The sequence below is a fragment of the Nerophis lumbriciformis genome, linkage group LG27, assembly GCF_033978685.3.
Source record: "Nerophis lumbriciformis linkage group LG27, RoL_Nlum_v2.1, whole genome shotgun sequence".
Taxonomy (NCBI): domain Eukaryota; kingdom Metazoa; phylum Chordata; class Actinopteri; order Syngnathiformes; family Syngnathidae; genus Nerophis; species Nerophis lumbriciformis.
The window spans coordinates 9,058,346-9,073,182 of NC_084574.2; the positions used below are offsets into that span (position 1 = coordinate 9,058,346).

Consider the following 14,837-nt stretch of genomic DNA (forward strand, 5'->3'; position numbering starts at 1 on the left):
TACCCAGGCCTGATCTACATTGAAGTTTCACATTAATAAAAATAGATAAATAAAAACTTTCCGCTGCTTTTGTATTTAAGATTCAGGGCATCCCTGATTATAACTTTATGACTTAATCAAAGCAGCAGAATCTTTTATCCAATCAACGTACCGGTAATAATTACAGCCCTAGCCTATTTGTTGTCATAGTAACACTACACACCAAGAAGAAGCCCTGCCTATATAACAGCTATGGTATGGGATTTGTATTGGCCTAATTCAGATACTGGGGTTGGATCGGAGGTGAAAAAGTTGTGGTGTGTGCCGTTCTGAAAAAGAGTCCGGTCCTACCTTCCGAGGTGGAGTAGACTTGCCGGAGTCCAGATCCAAATCCAGGTACTCCACCTGTTTGTCTCCCTTTGGCTTCACCATGGGACTACTCCCACCATCCACGGTCATCGGAGCGCCCAGCTTTGTGTTCTACAGTCGCCAGACAAAAACAAGGTGTCAGCGACAGGAGAGGAGCGCTGGAATGCTGCAGTGTTGGGTCCAAGTCAAGTTGTGCTGTCACCATAACAACAACCCAGATTACACTCAGTACAGTGGAACCTCTAAAGTCAAACACCTAACTCATAACTTTTATTTTCGGTGAAAAAATGGTGGTTAACTTACTTTTACACTTGTTTTTTAGGGGTGCACACACACACAAAAAATCGATTCACATCCGAATCCCGATTCTTGTTCATACTTATTCTATAGATTTATCATTTTCAAAAATCGATTAAAGAAAAAGAAAAAGAACAACTTAAATGATTGGATTTTTTGAGACTACATTTTTAAAAATACGTTTTTAAAAGGCATCATGTTTAGGCCAAATGGGGCTTTTCTAACCTGTAACCTGTTTTGAAAAGTTTATGTAAGTATTACACCACATATTACTTTGCGAGAATTGGTTTGAATCGAGAATCAATTCTGAATCGAATCTCCGCCACAGGAATCGAAATCAAATCATTAGGTGTCCATAGATTCACACCTTATTGTTTTTACGCTTTACTACCAAACGCTCTGAACTCATTTTTACACTTAAAATGAAAATAAATTGTTACTAAGCGAGATGGATGAAAGCCACTTCCCTCTACATTAACACTACACCAGGCATCATCAAAAAGTCAGTATTTCTTTTTTTTGTAATCATAGTTTTGGACAATGTATTCAATTAAATAAAATTGAATACTTTATTTTATTAATTTTCAATGATTAATTTAAAATGGTTTGTTTTTTATTTTTACATTTTTCCTAATTTATTAGTTACCCACTGCATTAAATAAATGTAATCTAGTGTATTAAATACATTTAATCCATTGTATTAACTACAGTTACTACACTGTATTAAAAATATAAAATTAATACAGTAATAAGTAAATACATTTATTACAGTGTATTAATACATTTAATACAGTGTATTAATACATTTAATACAGTGTATTAATAAATGTAATAGTGTATTAATACATTTATACAGTGTATTAATACAATTAATACAGTGTATTAATACATTTATACAGTGTATTAATACATTTATACAGTGTATTAATACATTTAATACAGTGTATTAATACATTTATACAGTGTATTAATACATTTATACAGTGTATTAATACATTTAATACAGTGTATTAATACATTTATACAGTGTATTAATACATTTAATACAGTGTATTAATACATTTAATACAGTGTATTAATACATTTAATACAGTGTATTAATACATTTAATACAGTGTATTAATACATTTAATATAGTGTATTAATACATGTAATACAGTGTATTAAGTAAATACATTAAATACACATTAAATACATTTTATACAGTGTTAAGTAAATACATTAAATACACATTAAATAAATATATTTTATACAATTCCTTTAATACAGCGTACAGCATAAATATATTGTATTAAATACATTTAATGCAGTGGTTAACTTGTTGTTACACTTTTATAACGGTTTAAAAATTATGATGCATCATGTTGAATCGCCTTCCCACGCATTATCAGAGGGTGAGTAGTTTAATTTGATTGTATTTTAGAACAATGTACAAAATAAAATACATGTAATTAAGTTTACTTAATTTATTATTCTACTAATTAATAAGAATAATATATATTTATTGAATTTATTATTTGATATTGAGCGGACTACAGTTAGTTTATTACTTGCATAACAGTCGAAAAAAGCGTAAGGCATCATGTTACCCAATTTCCCTGACATTGCACATTATCAATGTGATTTTATAAAAAAAATTATTTGTTTTATGTGGTGTTTACATTTTTTTTAAATATATATGGCAATTAATAATGTTGTACAGTTAACAGTTTTATGATGTTGACAGATTAATTCTATTTCCCATTATAGGTAAAAACCCATTATGTGTTATCCACCTGAGAGGTTCCACTATAACTGTCTTTAAAAGGTTTGCATTTTAGATGGCTTATAGAATTATACTGCAAGGCAGTTTCTTTTGTAGAATTGGTCTGATATTGTGACAACACTCATGCATTTGGACCAAGAGGTAGGTGTTAATGTTTCACTACATGTAAGGTGGAGTCATTAGAACTACAGCAGGATGGTGACAAATGCTAATAAGTGGTGTAGTGCGGCTAAAACCAGACTAATAATCATATTCATAATAACCGCAGCACTGCAGGGCCATGCAAGATTAACACCTGGCAACCCTGCTCACCTCCTCTACGGTGTCAAGTTCCTCCACCTCCCTCTTTACAGGGGTGATGGGTACAGTGCAGTAGAAGGACTCCTCTCTACGCAAAGTAGGAAAGATAGGTAGTAGCAGCGGTGGCAAAGGAAAGAGGAGAGAGACGGTCAGGAACAAAAGTGCAAGAGGAAATGAGGAACTCAGGCTTGGAAAAAAGCAACTTGAGCGGCGAAAACACAGGAAGGAGGTCAGTGGCGAGTGCTGGAAAAGTTCACAAAGGGGTTAAAATATGAAATATCTCATCAACGCAAGAAAGTGTGTCCCATTGTGCGGCGCTCCCCGAAGAAAAGGCCTTAACATTTGACAACGGGGTTCCAAAACTGAGAGTCAGGGCCCAGAATGTGAAGAAGAACAAAATCCAACATCAAAAGTCTCAACAACACAAAGTATACACAAATGATCACTTGTTTGGGCTATTTAACAACCATGAAATGCGGACCAACTCATCAAGTCGTCGGGGGTAAGACAGTGAGCAACATAACTCAAGAAGCTTTTGGATGAAACTTTCAGGAAATGTCACAAAAAGAGATCACGAACAAGTAGGGGTGTAACGGTACGTGTATTTGTATTGAACCGTTTCGGTACCGGGGTTTCGGTTCGGTTCAGAGGTGTACCGAACGAGTTTCCACACGAACATATTAGCTAAAGTCTTAACAAGCTGCCCCGCTTCGTTCTGCCTCTTCTCTGTCAGTACTCTACACAGCACCCAGCATTGTCCCACCCACACAACCATCTGATTGGTTACACACAGAGCGGTAACAGCCAATCAGCAGGGCGTAGTCGGAGCGCATGTAGTCAGTGCTCCAGTGTCGAGCAAGTAAGTGTTTAGCAGGTAAGCATCAGGCAGCGGACTCTCCCCAAATTGTAATAAACACCTCCCAGTCAACTACTAGTAACATCACTATGAGCCCGTTGACCTTCTAGAAATATAAATGGCAGCTCAGCTCGCTCGCAGTCCTGGCTTGAGGTGAAGGCTAATTCGCTTTTAGCACAACGTTAGCTCATTTTGCGGTGTGCATGTGTGTGTGTGTGTTACGGACAGCAAAGCCCTGTCTGTCTGTTATTTCACTTTACCTTTCTCTGTGTTGATTGAGCTGTGTTGAAGCAGCAAAAAAGGACATTATGTTAAATGAAGAGTTTCTGTCTCTGATAGTTGATATAATAATGTAACTGCATCATTAAGCCTACATGAACTCCATGGTGTTCAGGGATGAACAGTCTCTCCTATTGCTATTGTACTATTTTTTCAGCTACAGTTACATTAATCATTAGTAATGCAGCAGCCTAGTTTTGAATGGCAGGGTCCCTGCTATCACATGTTGATAAAAATATAACATTTACATAATACATGCTTCCCAAATGCTGTAATAAATTAAGCATGATGAGTTGACTTGAAACTGTTTAATGTTGCACTTTTTATATGCAGAAGAAAAGTTTTGTCATTTTATTTAATCTGAGCAACAATTTAAGGCCGTTTAATGTGGATTAACGTGGGCAGAATTATTATAGTGTTCCCAATGTTAAAAGGATAAAGACATTGTTTACAAATTAGGTAAATAAATAACCAAAACATTTATATTTTGTTGTTTTCTTACTGTACCGAAAATGAACCGAACCGTGACCTCTAAACCGAGGTATGTACCGAACCAAATTTTTTGTGTACCGTTACACCACTACGAACAAGTGATTCGATTTTGTGAGTGAGCCAGATCATTTCTACTACCTTGCCTTACATTTACATCATCCTTTACGCAGTGAATTCCATTGATTGATTGAGTGAAACTTTTATTAGTAGATTGCACAGTACAGTACATATTCCGTACAATTGACCACTAAATGGTAACACCCCAATACGTTTTTCAACTTGTTTAAGTCGGGGTCCACGTTAATCAATTCATGGTACTCAATTCCAGCTCCTTCGCTCTGGTCAGCGGTTCATTGTTCCTCTTTGTAGGACTAAACATTATATAAGAATACCTTTGTACCTGCTGCTATCGCATGGTGATTTTATTTATTTATTGTGACATAGCCCTTTAATCACAATGATTGTATTGGTTTATTAGGCAGTATATGTTATTGTTCTACAGTGTGCCCGTACACTGGTGATCGATTGTGGATTTTTAAATTGTTTTTGAGTTTTACATGATTTGTGTTTGCTTGCTTCAACATAACAAATGTCAGCACAACTATTTTCCTTCTGGGTACCATTGAAGAAACCTTGAACCTTGAATTTACGTTACAAGGTTAAACTTCTTGGTGTGTGTATGCTAGAGGTCTTGTCCCCCGCCTCCACCCACAGAGACAAACTCCGCTACGGAAACAATTGCTCAAAAAGTCACGAGTGGATTGTTGTTAAACTTTCAGGGAATGTCAGAAATGGGATACGGAACAAGTGATTAGATTTTAGGGGTGAGGATTTTTTTTAAGGGCTCTGTACTATTTGGAAATGGGAAATGAAGGTCTGTACTCTACAAGTGCTTTTCTAGTTATAATGAAGAAATGGCCACTTAGGTTGACGCTTACACTAAGGTCGTACGGTATACCGGTACTAGTATAGTACCGCGATACTAATTAATCATATTCGGTACTATACCGCCTCTGAAAACTACCAGACCCCCACTCCCTTTTTTTTTTTAACGGGCATGACGGCGTGTCATCGTGACGTTTCTGGATTTACAAGCAGAGGAGCATGTTCGGCAGCGCACAATCACGGAGTACTTACAAGCAGACACAGTGTGTAGACAGAAAAGGGAGAACGGACGCATTTTGGCTTAAAAACTGACGATAAAGGTGAAGTTATAACACTGAAACGCCCTCAGGAAGATTGTGATTTATGACATGGCTAGCTAGCTAGCGGCTAACATCCAGCCGCAGTCTGCCGTGTTTTAGCTACTTCTAAATCACTAATCCTGGTCTCCAGGGTGACAAATAAAGTACGTTTCTTACAAGTATCATCCCTGCAGGACGAGGAATAGCTAAACATGCTTCACTACACACCGTAGCTCGCCGGCGTCACAATGTAAACAAACGCCATGGGTGGATCGACACCTGACATCCACTGTAATGATACCAATACAGGAGCGTATCTAGTCGATACTACTATGATTACATCGATATTTTTTAGCATCACAAAATCTTAGTTTAAAAAAAAATGTATATTATGTTTATAAACTCAGTAAATATATCCCTGGACACAAGAGGACTTTGAATATGACCAATGTATAAACCTGTAACTACTTGGCATCGGATCGATATCTACATTTGTGGTATCATCCAAAACTAATGTAAAGTATCAAAAAAGAGAAAAATAAGTGATTATTACATTTTAACAGAAGTGTAGATAGAACATGTTGAAACAAAACGGAAGATTTGTTGTGAGAATACAGCTAATAATGCCATTTTTTGTGGTCCCCTTTATTAAGAAAAGTATCGATAAGTGTCTAAATACATTTTGGTACCGGGACAACCCGAGCTTACACACAAGCCCAACTGTTTCTGTTGACATTAAAATTGAGAGGCAAAAAAAATGGTTGACATGTGTTGTAATTTTGTCGACTTCACCATTATTGCCAAGCAGGGTGAAAGGACGACCGCAGCAACACAACTCCTGTCTAGTTACAACTTACACAGCATTAAAAACTCGGGAGAAAGATTTTCGTATTTGTTTGTTGTCGAGACATACAACAAAACTACTGGTCGCAGCTCTGTTGGATCAGAGTATGAAATATATGACAACAGAGGAATCTAAATACAAATATGCACAAATGGAGGAATAACCATGTCGAAATTTATACAGTGCATGCCAAAAGTTTGGACACACCTTCTCATTCAATGTGTTTTCTTTATTTTCATGACTATCTACATTGTAGATTGTCACATCAAAACTATGAATGAACACATGTGGAGTTATGTACTTAACAAAAAAAGGTGAAATAACTGAAAACATGTTTATATTTCTTCAAAATAGGCACCCTTTGCACTGATTACTGTTTTGCACACTCTTGGCATTCTCTCCATGAGCTTCAAGAGGTCGTCACCTGAAATGGGTTTCACTTCACAGGTGTCATAGTTTTGATTCCTTCAGTGACAATCTACAATGTAAATAGTCATGAAAATAAAGAAAAACGCATTGAAATGAGAAGGTGTAATAATAATAATAATACATTTTATTTGTAAAAAGCACTTTACATTGAGTAAACAACCTCAAAGTGCTACAGTATATTAAAAAAAAAAAAAAAAAAAAAAAAAAAAGATAATAAAAAATAAATAAAAATAAAAACTAGAACTGCTTTAAGCACTGGAGAGAATGCCAAGAGTGTGCAAAGCAGTAGCTATATACAAAGGGTGGCTAATTTGAAGAAATTAGAATATAAAACATGTTTTCAGTTATTTCACCTTTTTTTTGTTAAAGGCTTAGTGGCCACATGCGTGGACAGCACCTTTTAGCTCTTACTTCCAAAATTGTGTACACTACTGAATTGGGGTCTTATGGCCGCTTATGTGGACACTTATAATGCCATCTGGTGGTGTCAGAAGAGTATAACATACAATGGAATTTGGAAAAAAAAAGTGTAAAAATAAGAATCAGCATGTCAGTAAATAGGCTCCAGCGACCCCCGCGACCCTGAAAAGGGACAAGCGGTAGAAAATGGATGGATGGATGGATAAACATGAAGTACACGTTTGTTACTTATGGACTAAGTACATCATATCAAAAGATGATTCTTAGTTTTGATTCTAATTAGGGTCCAATAAGTCCAAATAGTAAATAAAAATAAATAAAAAAGCATGGAAACAAACAGTTTGGGCTTGAAGAGGTTAAGTACATAACTCCACTTGTGTTCATTCATAGTTTTGATGTGACAATCTACAATGTAAATAGTCATGAAAATAAAGAAAACACATTGAATGAGAAGGTATGTCCAAACTTTTGACCTGTACTGTATGTGTATTTTTTTTTTTATCCTTTATTATCGCTTATTGTGTTTTACAAGTCCATGTGCAAGCAATGACTGGTTCCCGGTTTGATTATGTCGACGCCAGCATAAACTGGCTCCTCTGTATTGATATATTGCCATCATTTTTGTGCCTTTCACTACTTTCACTTTAGAATCAGGTCTGCACTTTTCAAAATTCTCCACTAAGAGAATGTAACACAGTGGGGGGTCCCTCCTACTACACCTTTATACGACGTTTGTCCTCGTTTTCTCAAGCTGCTGCACAATACGTACTCCCAATACATGATAGGATTTGGGTAAGCTTGGAAGCCCCTTTCCTCCTATCGGAACACAAAAACCTGGAAACAGTAGAAAACCCCAAAACGGAGAAGAGAGGATTGCAGAACAGCAGGAAGAGCAAACTGCAAAGGAAGGAGAACAAAAAAACAAAATGGAGGAGTCCATCTGCAGCAGCCATAATTGCTTGGTTGGGTTTGGGGAGATGAGCAAGGAGTAGAAGAGTTGTGGATTTGTGATTACTATTGCAGTGAAAATACTGCTGTTTGTATGTTATTTTATCCTGGGAAGTTATGTCCTGTGACTCATTTGACACCTGTAATTATTTAATATTTGAAAAATATGAATGAAAATAATAGATTTTCAAATTTTCTTGTAATCAAGACCATTTTTTCGGTATATTAGATGGAATGATGACCATCTAATACAGCGTTTTTCAACCTTTTTTGAGCCAAGGCACATTTTTTGTGTTGGAAAAATCCGGAGGCACACCACCAGCAGAAATCATTAAAAAACGAAACTCAGTTGACAGTAAAAATGTGTTGTCGCAATTGTTGGATATGACTTTAAAGCATAACCTAGCATGCATCAATATAGCTCTTGTCTCAAAGTAGGTGTACTGTCACCACCTGTCACATCACACCCTGACTTATTTTGACTTTTGTGCTGTTTTCCTGTGTAGTGTTTTACTTCTTGTCTTGCGCTCCTATTTTGGTGGCTTTTTCTCTTTTTTTGGTATTTTCCTGTAGCAGTTTCATGTCTTCCTTTGAGCTATATTTCCCGCATCTACTTTGTTTTAGCAATCAAGAATATTTCAGTTGTTTTTATTCTTCTTTGTGGGGACATTGTTTATTCTCATGTCATGTTCGGATGTACATTGTGGACGCCGTCTGTGCTCCACAGTAAGTCTTTGCTGTCGTCCAGCATTCTGTTTTTGTTTACTTTGTAGCCAGTTCAGTTTTGGTTTCGTTCTGCATAGCCTTCCCTAAACTTCAATGCCTTTTCTTAGGGGCACTCACCTTTTGTTTATTTTTGGTTTACGCATAAGACACCTTTTTACCTGCACTCTGCCTCCCGCTGTTTCCGACATTTACAAAGCAATTAGCTAGCGGCTGCCACCTACTGATATGGAAGAGTATTACACGGTTACTCTGCCGAGCTCTAGACAGCACCGACACTCAACAACAACACATCATTTGCAGACTATAAATACTGGTTTGCGAAAAATGTTTTTAACCCAAATAGGTGAAATTACATAATCTCCCACGGCACACTAGTGTGCCATGGCACAGTGGTTGAAAAACACTGATCTAATATACTAAAAATATGGTCTGATTACAAGAAAATTTTAAAAAGTATATGTATAAGAAGACATAATGAACCTTTTTGAGCAAAAATAAGTTTATCAAAAAAGTTTTATTTGTGTATAAATAGTTAATATTTTCTGTGATTATTTGTAAATATATTTTTGTGATCTATATTTTAGTATTTCTGTTATTAGTGTTATATATTTAACATTCAAATAAATATTTGAAACCTTTAATTTATTACTAATATATCAAAATAAAATATTTCCTAAAACAAAAAGAATACAAATCTAAATCTGAATATATTTAATTTATATATATATTTATATTTAAAATAACTAAACCACACAGTTTGACAACAGTTGACAAGTAAATGACATTAAATAAATGGTCTTAGGTCAGAGGATAGTTGTGTGTTACATACTGGTTCATCTGACTGGTTCTTCATATTAGAGAGCATGGCTACATAATTCTCATCACTGTCCTCGGAGTCAGTGCTGGAGGCGGTGCTATGCACTGACGGGGGTCTGGTGGGCATGGGGAACCTAGAGAGACTGAGCAGCATTCACAATGTTTACACACACGGCCAAGAAAACACTCCTCTGCTGGGTATATAACATAACACAGACAAGACATCAAACCACGGCGACCACAAGAGTCCCTGCAACAACCCCGTACAGAAATAAGATGCACCTCAACCCGGGTAAGCTGAGCCGGGAACAAGCGTGGAGTGTTATGTAAGCGATTGGGGGAGATCCCAAACATCGCTGTTGAGATGTGGTCACAAAGTCAACTACATTAATGCATGGAGGGGTTAGTGCCTACACTAGTGTCCTCTTACAAGGGTGCGTTCACACTGGACAAAACACTTCTCGACATGGATGAGTGTTTGTGAAAGTGTTAAGTACAATTTTATAAGCCGTGTAAGTGCAAATTAATATTGTGATTTTGTTCAATTAAACTGTGAAAAAAAAAAAACAATGTCATGGAGAAATACCGTATTGCCTCAAATAGTGACCAGGGGCATTAGTCATTTAACTGCAGAATGTATAAGGCACTTAATAGGGGCAGGGTGGTTCTGTAAAAAAAATATATATACCGTATTTTTCGGACTATAAGTCGCAGTTTTTTTCATAGTTTGGCCGGGGGTGCGACTTATACTCAGGAGCGACTTATGTGTGAAATTATTAACACATTAGTGTAAAATATCAAATAATATTATTTAGCTCATTCACGTAAGAGACTAGATGTATAACATTTCATGGGATTAGCGATTAGGAGTGACAGATTGTTTGGTAAACGTATAGCATGTTCTATATGTTATAGTTATTTGAATGACTCTTACCATAATATGTTACGTTAACATACCAGTTGGTTATTTATGCCTCATATAACGTACACTTATTCAGCCTGTTGTTCACTATTCTTTATTTATTTTAAATTGCCTTTCAAATGTCTATTCTTGGTGTTGGGTTTTATCGAATACATTTCCCCAAAAAATGCGACTTATACTCCAGTGCGACTTATATATGTTTTTTTCCTTCTTTATTATGCATTTTCGGCCGGTGCGATTTATACTCCGGAGCAACTTATAGTCCGAAAAATACGTACTCACGCTTCAAACCATCCTTTGAAAAGCTGTGCACTTTAAAATGTGCTCATTGTAGCAATTCATCCTCATTTTTACTTATAAAAAAATCTGCACAATTTTATCTATTTTTGCTTTGTAAGTTAAAGTGTTTTATATATTGTGTTCCTGAGTTAATGTTGCTGATCAATCTGAATTATTTATGGAGTTTATTTAATATGGATACAATGTTATGCAGAGGTGTACTTATCACAATTGTATAGACAAATTATACTATTTATAGTCATGGCAGAGAGTGGGGGATGGCTGGTCACCTGACCAGCCAGTGTACATTACTACATACCGTATTTTTCGGAGTATAAGTCGCCCCGGAGTATAAGTCGCACCGGCCGAAAATGCATAAAAAAGAAGGAAAAAAACATATATAAGTCGCACTGGAGTATAAGTCGCATTTTTTGGGGAAATGTATTTGATAAAAGCCAACACCAAGAATAGACATTTGAAAGGCAATTTAAAATAAATAAAGAATAGTGAACAACAGGCTGAATAAGTGTACGTTATATGAGGCATAAATAACCAACTGAGAACGTGCCTGGTATGTTAACGTAACATATTATGGTAAGAGTCATTCAAATAACTATAACATATAGAACATGCTATACGTTTACCAAACAATCTGTCACTCCTAATCGCTAAATCCCATGAAATCTTATACGTCTAGTCTCTTACGTGAATGAGATAAATAATATTATTTGATATTTTACGGTAATGTTAATAATTTCACACATAAGTCGCTCCTGAGTATAAATCGCACCCCCGGCCAAACTATTAAAAAAAACTGCAACTTATTGTCCAAAAATTACGGTATCTGTTTATTTATCTTTTTTTAAATTTTTATTTTAAATGCAGTGTATTTGACTGATGGGAGACTGTGGGCAAAATCTAACGAATCAGATTGGACTATGAAAATCCTTAGTGAAAGACAGCCCTATTAGTGAAAAGATGAAATAATTTATGACAATTATAAATACAGTGACTATTGAGGCACCTATCAGACAGGAGGCCACTCGATGGAGATATACAGTAAAGGTTTTTTTAAATTGATAGTCATCAATACTGTAGTCTTGACTACTAGCTTGGTAGTGAAGCTTAAGGCATTCAACACATGTGAACACACCCTTGGTTGTTGTCACTAAGGATATATATGTTTTTCTTGATTTTAAAAAGGTCGAACATTATTAACATTACTTACTCCCGAGCGAAGGACCGAGTGACGGGCGAGCGGACCGGCGTGGATGGCTCCTCCCATTCTGGCAGTGGTTTAATCTCCAATGGAGCTGGTCTTCCTGAAAAAAGAAAGGAACACAGTGATAACGTGATACACAACCTATGTCCTGAAAAAGGCATTTTTGGTAAATGCACAGAAAAATAAAAGCTTTAGTTAAATGTACACCGTGTATGATAGTAAGAATTTTAGTAACTGTTTTTAGGCCTTTTTCAGTGCTGGCTTCGAGTGACAATAGGCAGCTGTGTCCAAAAGTGCGAGCCACGGGGCCATTTGCAGTTTTTTGTTTTACTGGCCTGCAGCCAATTCTAAAATATATAAATAAACAATATCCAAAAACAACATACATTTTCAAAATTCACTTTGATTTAAATATGGTAAAAATAAATCGAATGTAGGTCACACCATCCACATCATGGCTTTGTAATCCCAGCGACCAACTAAATTACTGCAAAATCTGACAGGGTTTCCCAGATTGCCAAAATACACCATGACTTCAAATATTTTGCATACCGGTAATTTGCTATAATGATATGATTTCCTTAAAAAAGCTAAAAAAAAAATGTATGAATACATTTAAACACAAATCTGTGTTATTAATTAGTATTACCATATATCTTTATATTATATCATTTTGCTCTATTTTCAATTGTTTGATTTGATGTTCATTTTTCCCATGTTTACAAATATTTTGCATACCAGTAATTTGCTATGACTTGATTTTCCTTAAAAAAGCTGAATTTTTTTTTAATGAAAACATTTAAAAACAAATCTGTATTATCAATTAGTATTACCATATATCTTTATTGTATATCATTGTGCTCTATTTTCAATTATTGTTTGATTTGATGTTAATTTTTCCCATGTTTACAAACACACCGTCCGTGCCTAAAAGGGGATTGGCAGAGAATGAGAAAGTGCTGTGTGTCCGGGGAAGCACGAAGACTAAAGCGTGTGCACAAAAGGTAAATAAAACCTGTTGGAATTGGGCTGGTTGTTATAAGATTAGCAACTAAAGTTAAAAATAGCGTCAGACTTCTTCGGGAGGCTACAATACATTCATTTGTTTTCATGTAAAAATAACTGATTTTCAAGCTGTGGCGGTGCATTAAGGCAATACCCTGAACAATACATATATTGTTCGGGGAATATTTCCTCCCCTCTGAGCAAAATGGAATGCCTTAAAAGTTACAAGCTTTGGCCTTGGCTTTGCTCGAAGAAGATAAAAACAATAATTTTACCCAGTTTCTTATCTATACGCATACACACATTTTTCTCTCTAATTTATCTGGTGCATCTTGTGTACTTCATCACAGGATCCTGTTTCTGCAGCTCTGTTTTCGGTGATCAAAGTATTTTTGGGCGGCCAAATTTTCGGTGCATCACTAGTCAATAGTGCGCAAATAATAGGCTATATGTATGTCCATTCACACAGTAACGACCTGCTGGTGGTAATGTTTTATACTTGTGCGGTTTTGATTTGATGCTCATATTCCCCATGTTTACAAACACACCGTTTGTTCCTAAAAGGGGATTGGCAGAGAATGAAAACGTGTTTTTTGTCCGGGGAGGCACGAAGACACAAGAGTGTGCACAGAAGGTAAATAAAACCTGTTGGAATTGGGCTGGTTGTTATAAGATTAGCAATGAAAGTTAAAAATAGTGTCAGACTTTGTGTGACTTCTTCTGGAGGCTACAATACATTCATTTGTTTTCATGTAAAAATAACTGATTTTCAGGCAGTAGCAGCTATGATTTTGCTGTGGCGGTGCATTAAGGCAATACCCTGAACAATACGGGGAATATTTGCCCCCCTCTGAGCAAAATGGAATGCCTTAGAGCAGGGGTCCCCAACCTTTTTGTAACTGCGGACCGGTCAGCGCTTGAAAATTTGTCCCACGGACCGGAGGAAGGGGGGGTATTTTATTAATTTTTTTGTCATAAAAAAATACAATCATGTGTGCTTACGGACTGTATCCCTGCAGACTGTATTGATATATATTGATATATAATGTAGGAACCAGAAATATTAATAACAGAAAGAAACAACTCTTTTGTGCGAATGAGTGTGAATGAGGGAGGGAGGTTTTTTGGGTTGGTGCACTAATTGTAAGTGTATCTTGTGTTTTTTATGTTGATTTAATAAAAAGTAAAACAAAATTAAATGTATTTATTTTTTTACATTTCTTGTGCAGCCCGGTACCAATCAATCCACGGACCGGTACCGATCCACGGACAAGTACCGGGCCGCGGCCCGGTGGTTGGGGACCACTGCTGTATATGACAGGAACCATGCTGTTTTTAAGAATGTACTGCAAAGATCCTCTATATGCCATGACTGTTTTTTCAGTTGTGTAGGGACGAATTGCAAAAACACATCAAATATCCTCTATAAGCCTGGTGTTGTTTTTAAGGAACTCCTGCATAGTCAAAGATCCTCTATAGCAGTGTTTTTCAACCTTTTTTGAGCCCAGGCACATTTTTTGCGTTGAAAAAATCCGGAGGCACACCACCAGCAGAAATCATCATGTTTTAGTGGCTTTTTCTCTTTTTTTGGTATTTTCCTGTAGCAGTTTCATATCTTCCTTTTGAGCGATATTTCCCGCATCTACTTTGTTTTAGCAATCAAGAATATTTCAGTTGTTTTCATCCTTTTTTTAAATTATTATTA

At 36.1% G+C, this 14,837-nt stretch overlaps 1 protein-coding gene across 9 annotated transcripts in view; it reads right to left on the reverse strand.

Annotated features, from left to right (window-relative positions):
• The window catches only part of gab1 (GRB2-associated binding protein 1), a 156,632-nt gene that overhangs the window by 8,917 nt on the left and 132,878 nt on the right, over positions 1-14,837 (reverse strand). For 6 of the 9 annotated variants that reach the window (XM_072916354.1, XM_061922904.1, XM_061922903.1 and 3 more), the window contains 3 exons: positions 12,134-12,227; positions 9,718-9,847; positions 331-459 (listed from right to left, as the gene is read on the reverse strand). In XM_072916354.1, the coding sequence (XP_072772455.1) occupies positions 331-459; positions 9,718-9,847; positions 12,134-12,227 (353 nt within the window). Of the gene's footprint in view, positions 1-330; positions 460-2,722; positions 2,799-9,717; positions 9,848-12,133; positions 12,228-14,837 lie in introns of all 9 variants that reach the window. The other 3 variants (XM_072916355.1, XM_072916353.1, XR_012051242.1) reach the window with 2 other exon arrangements.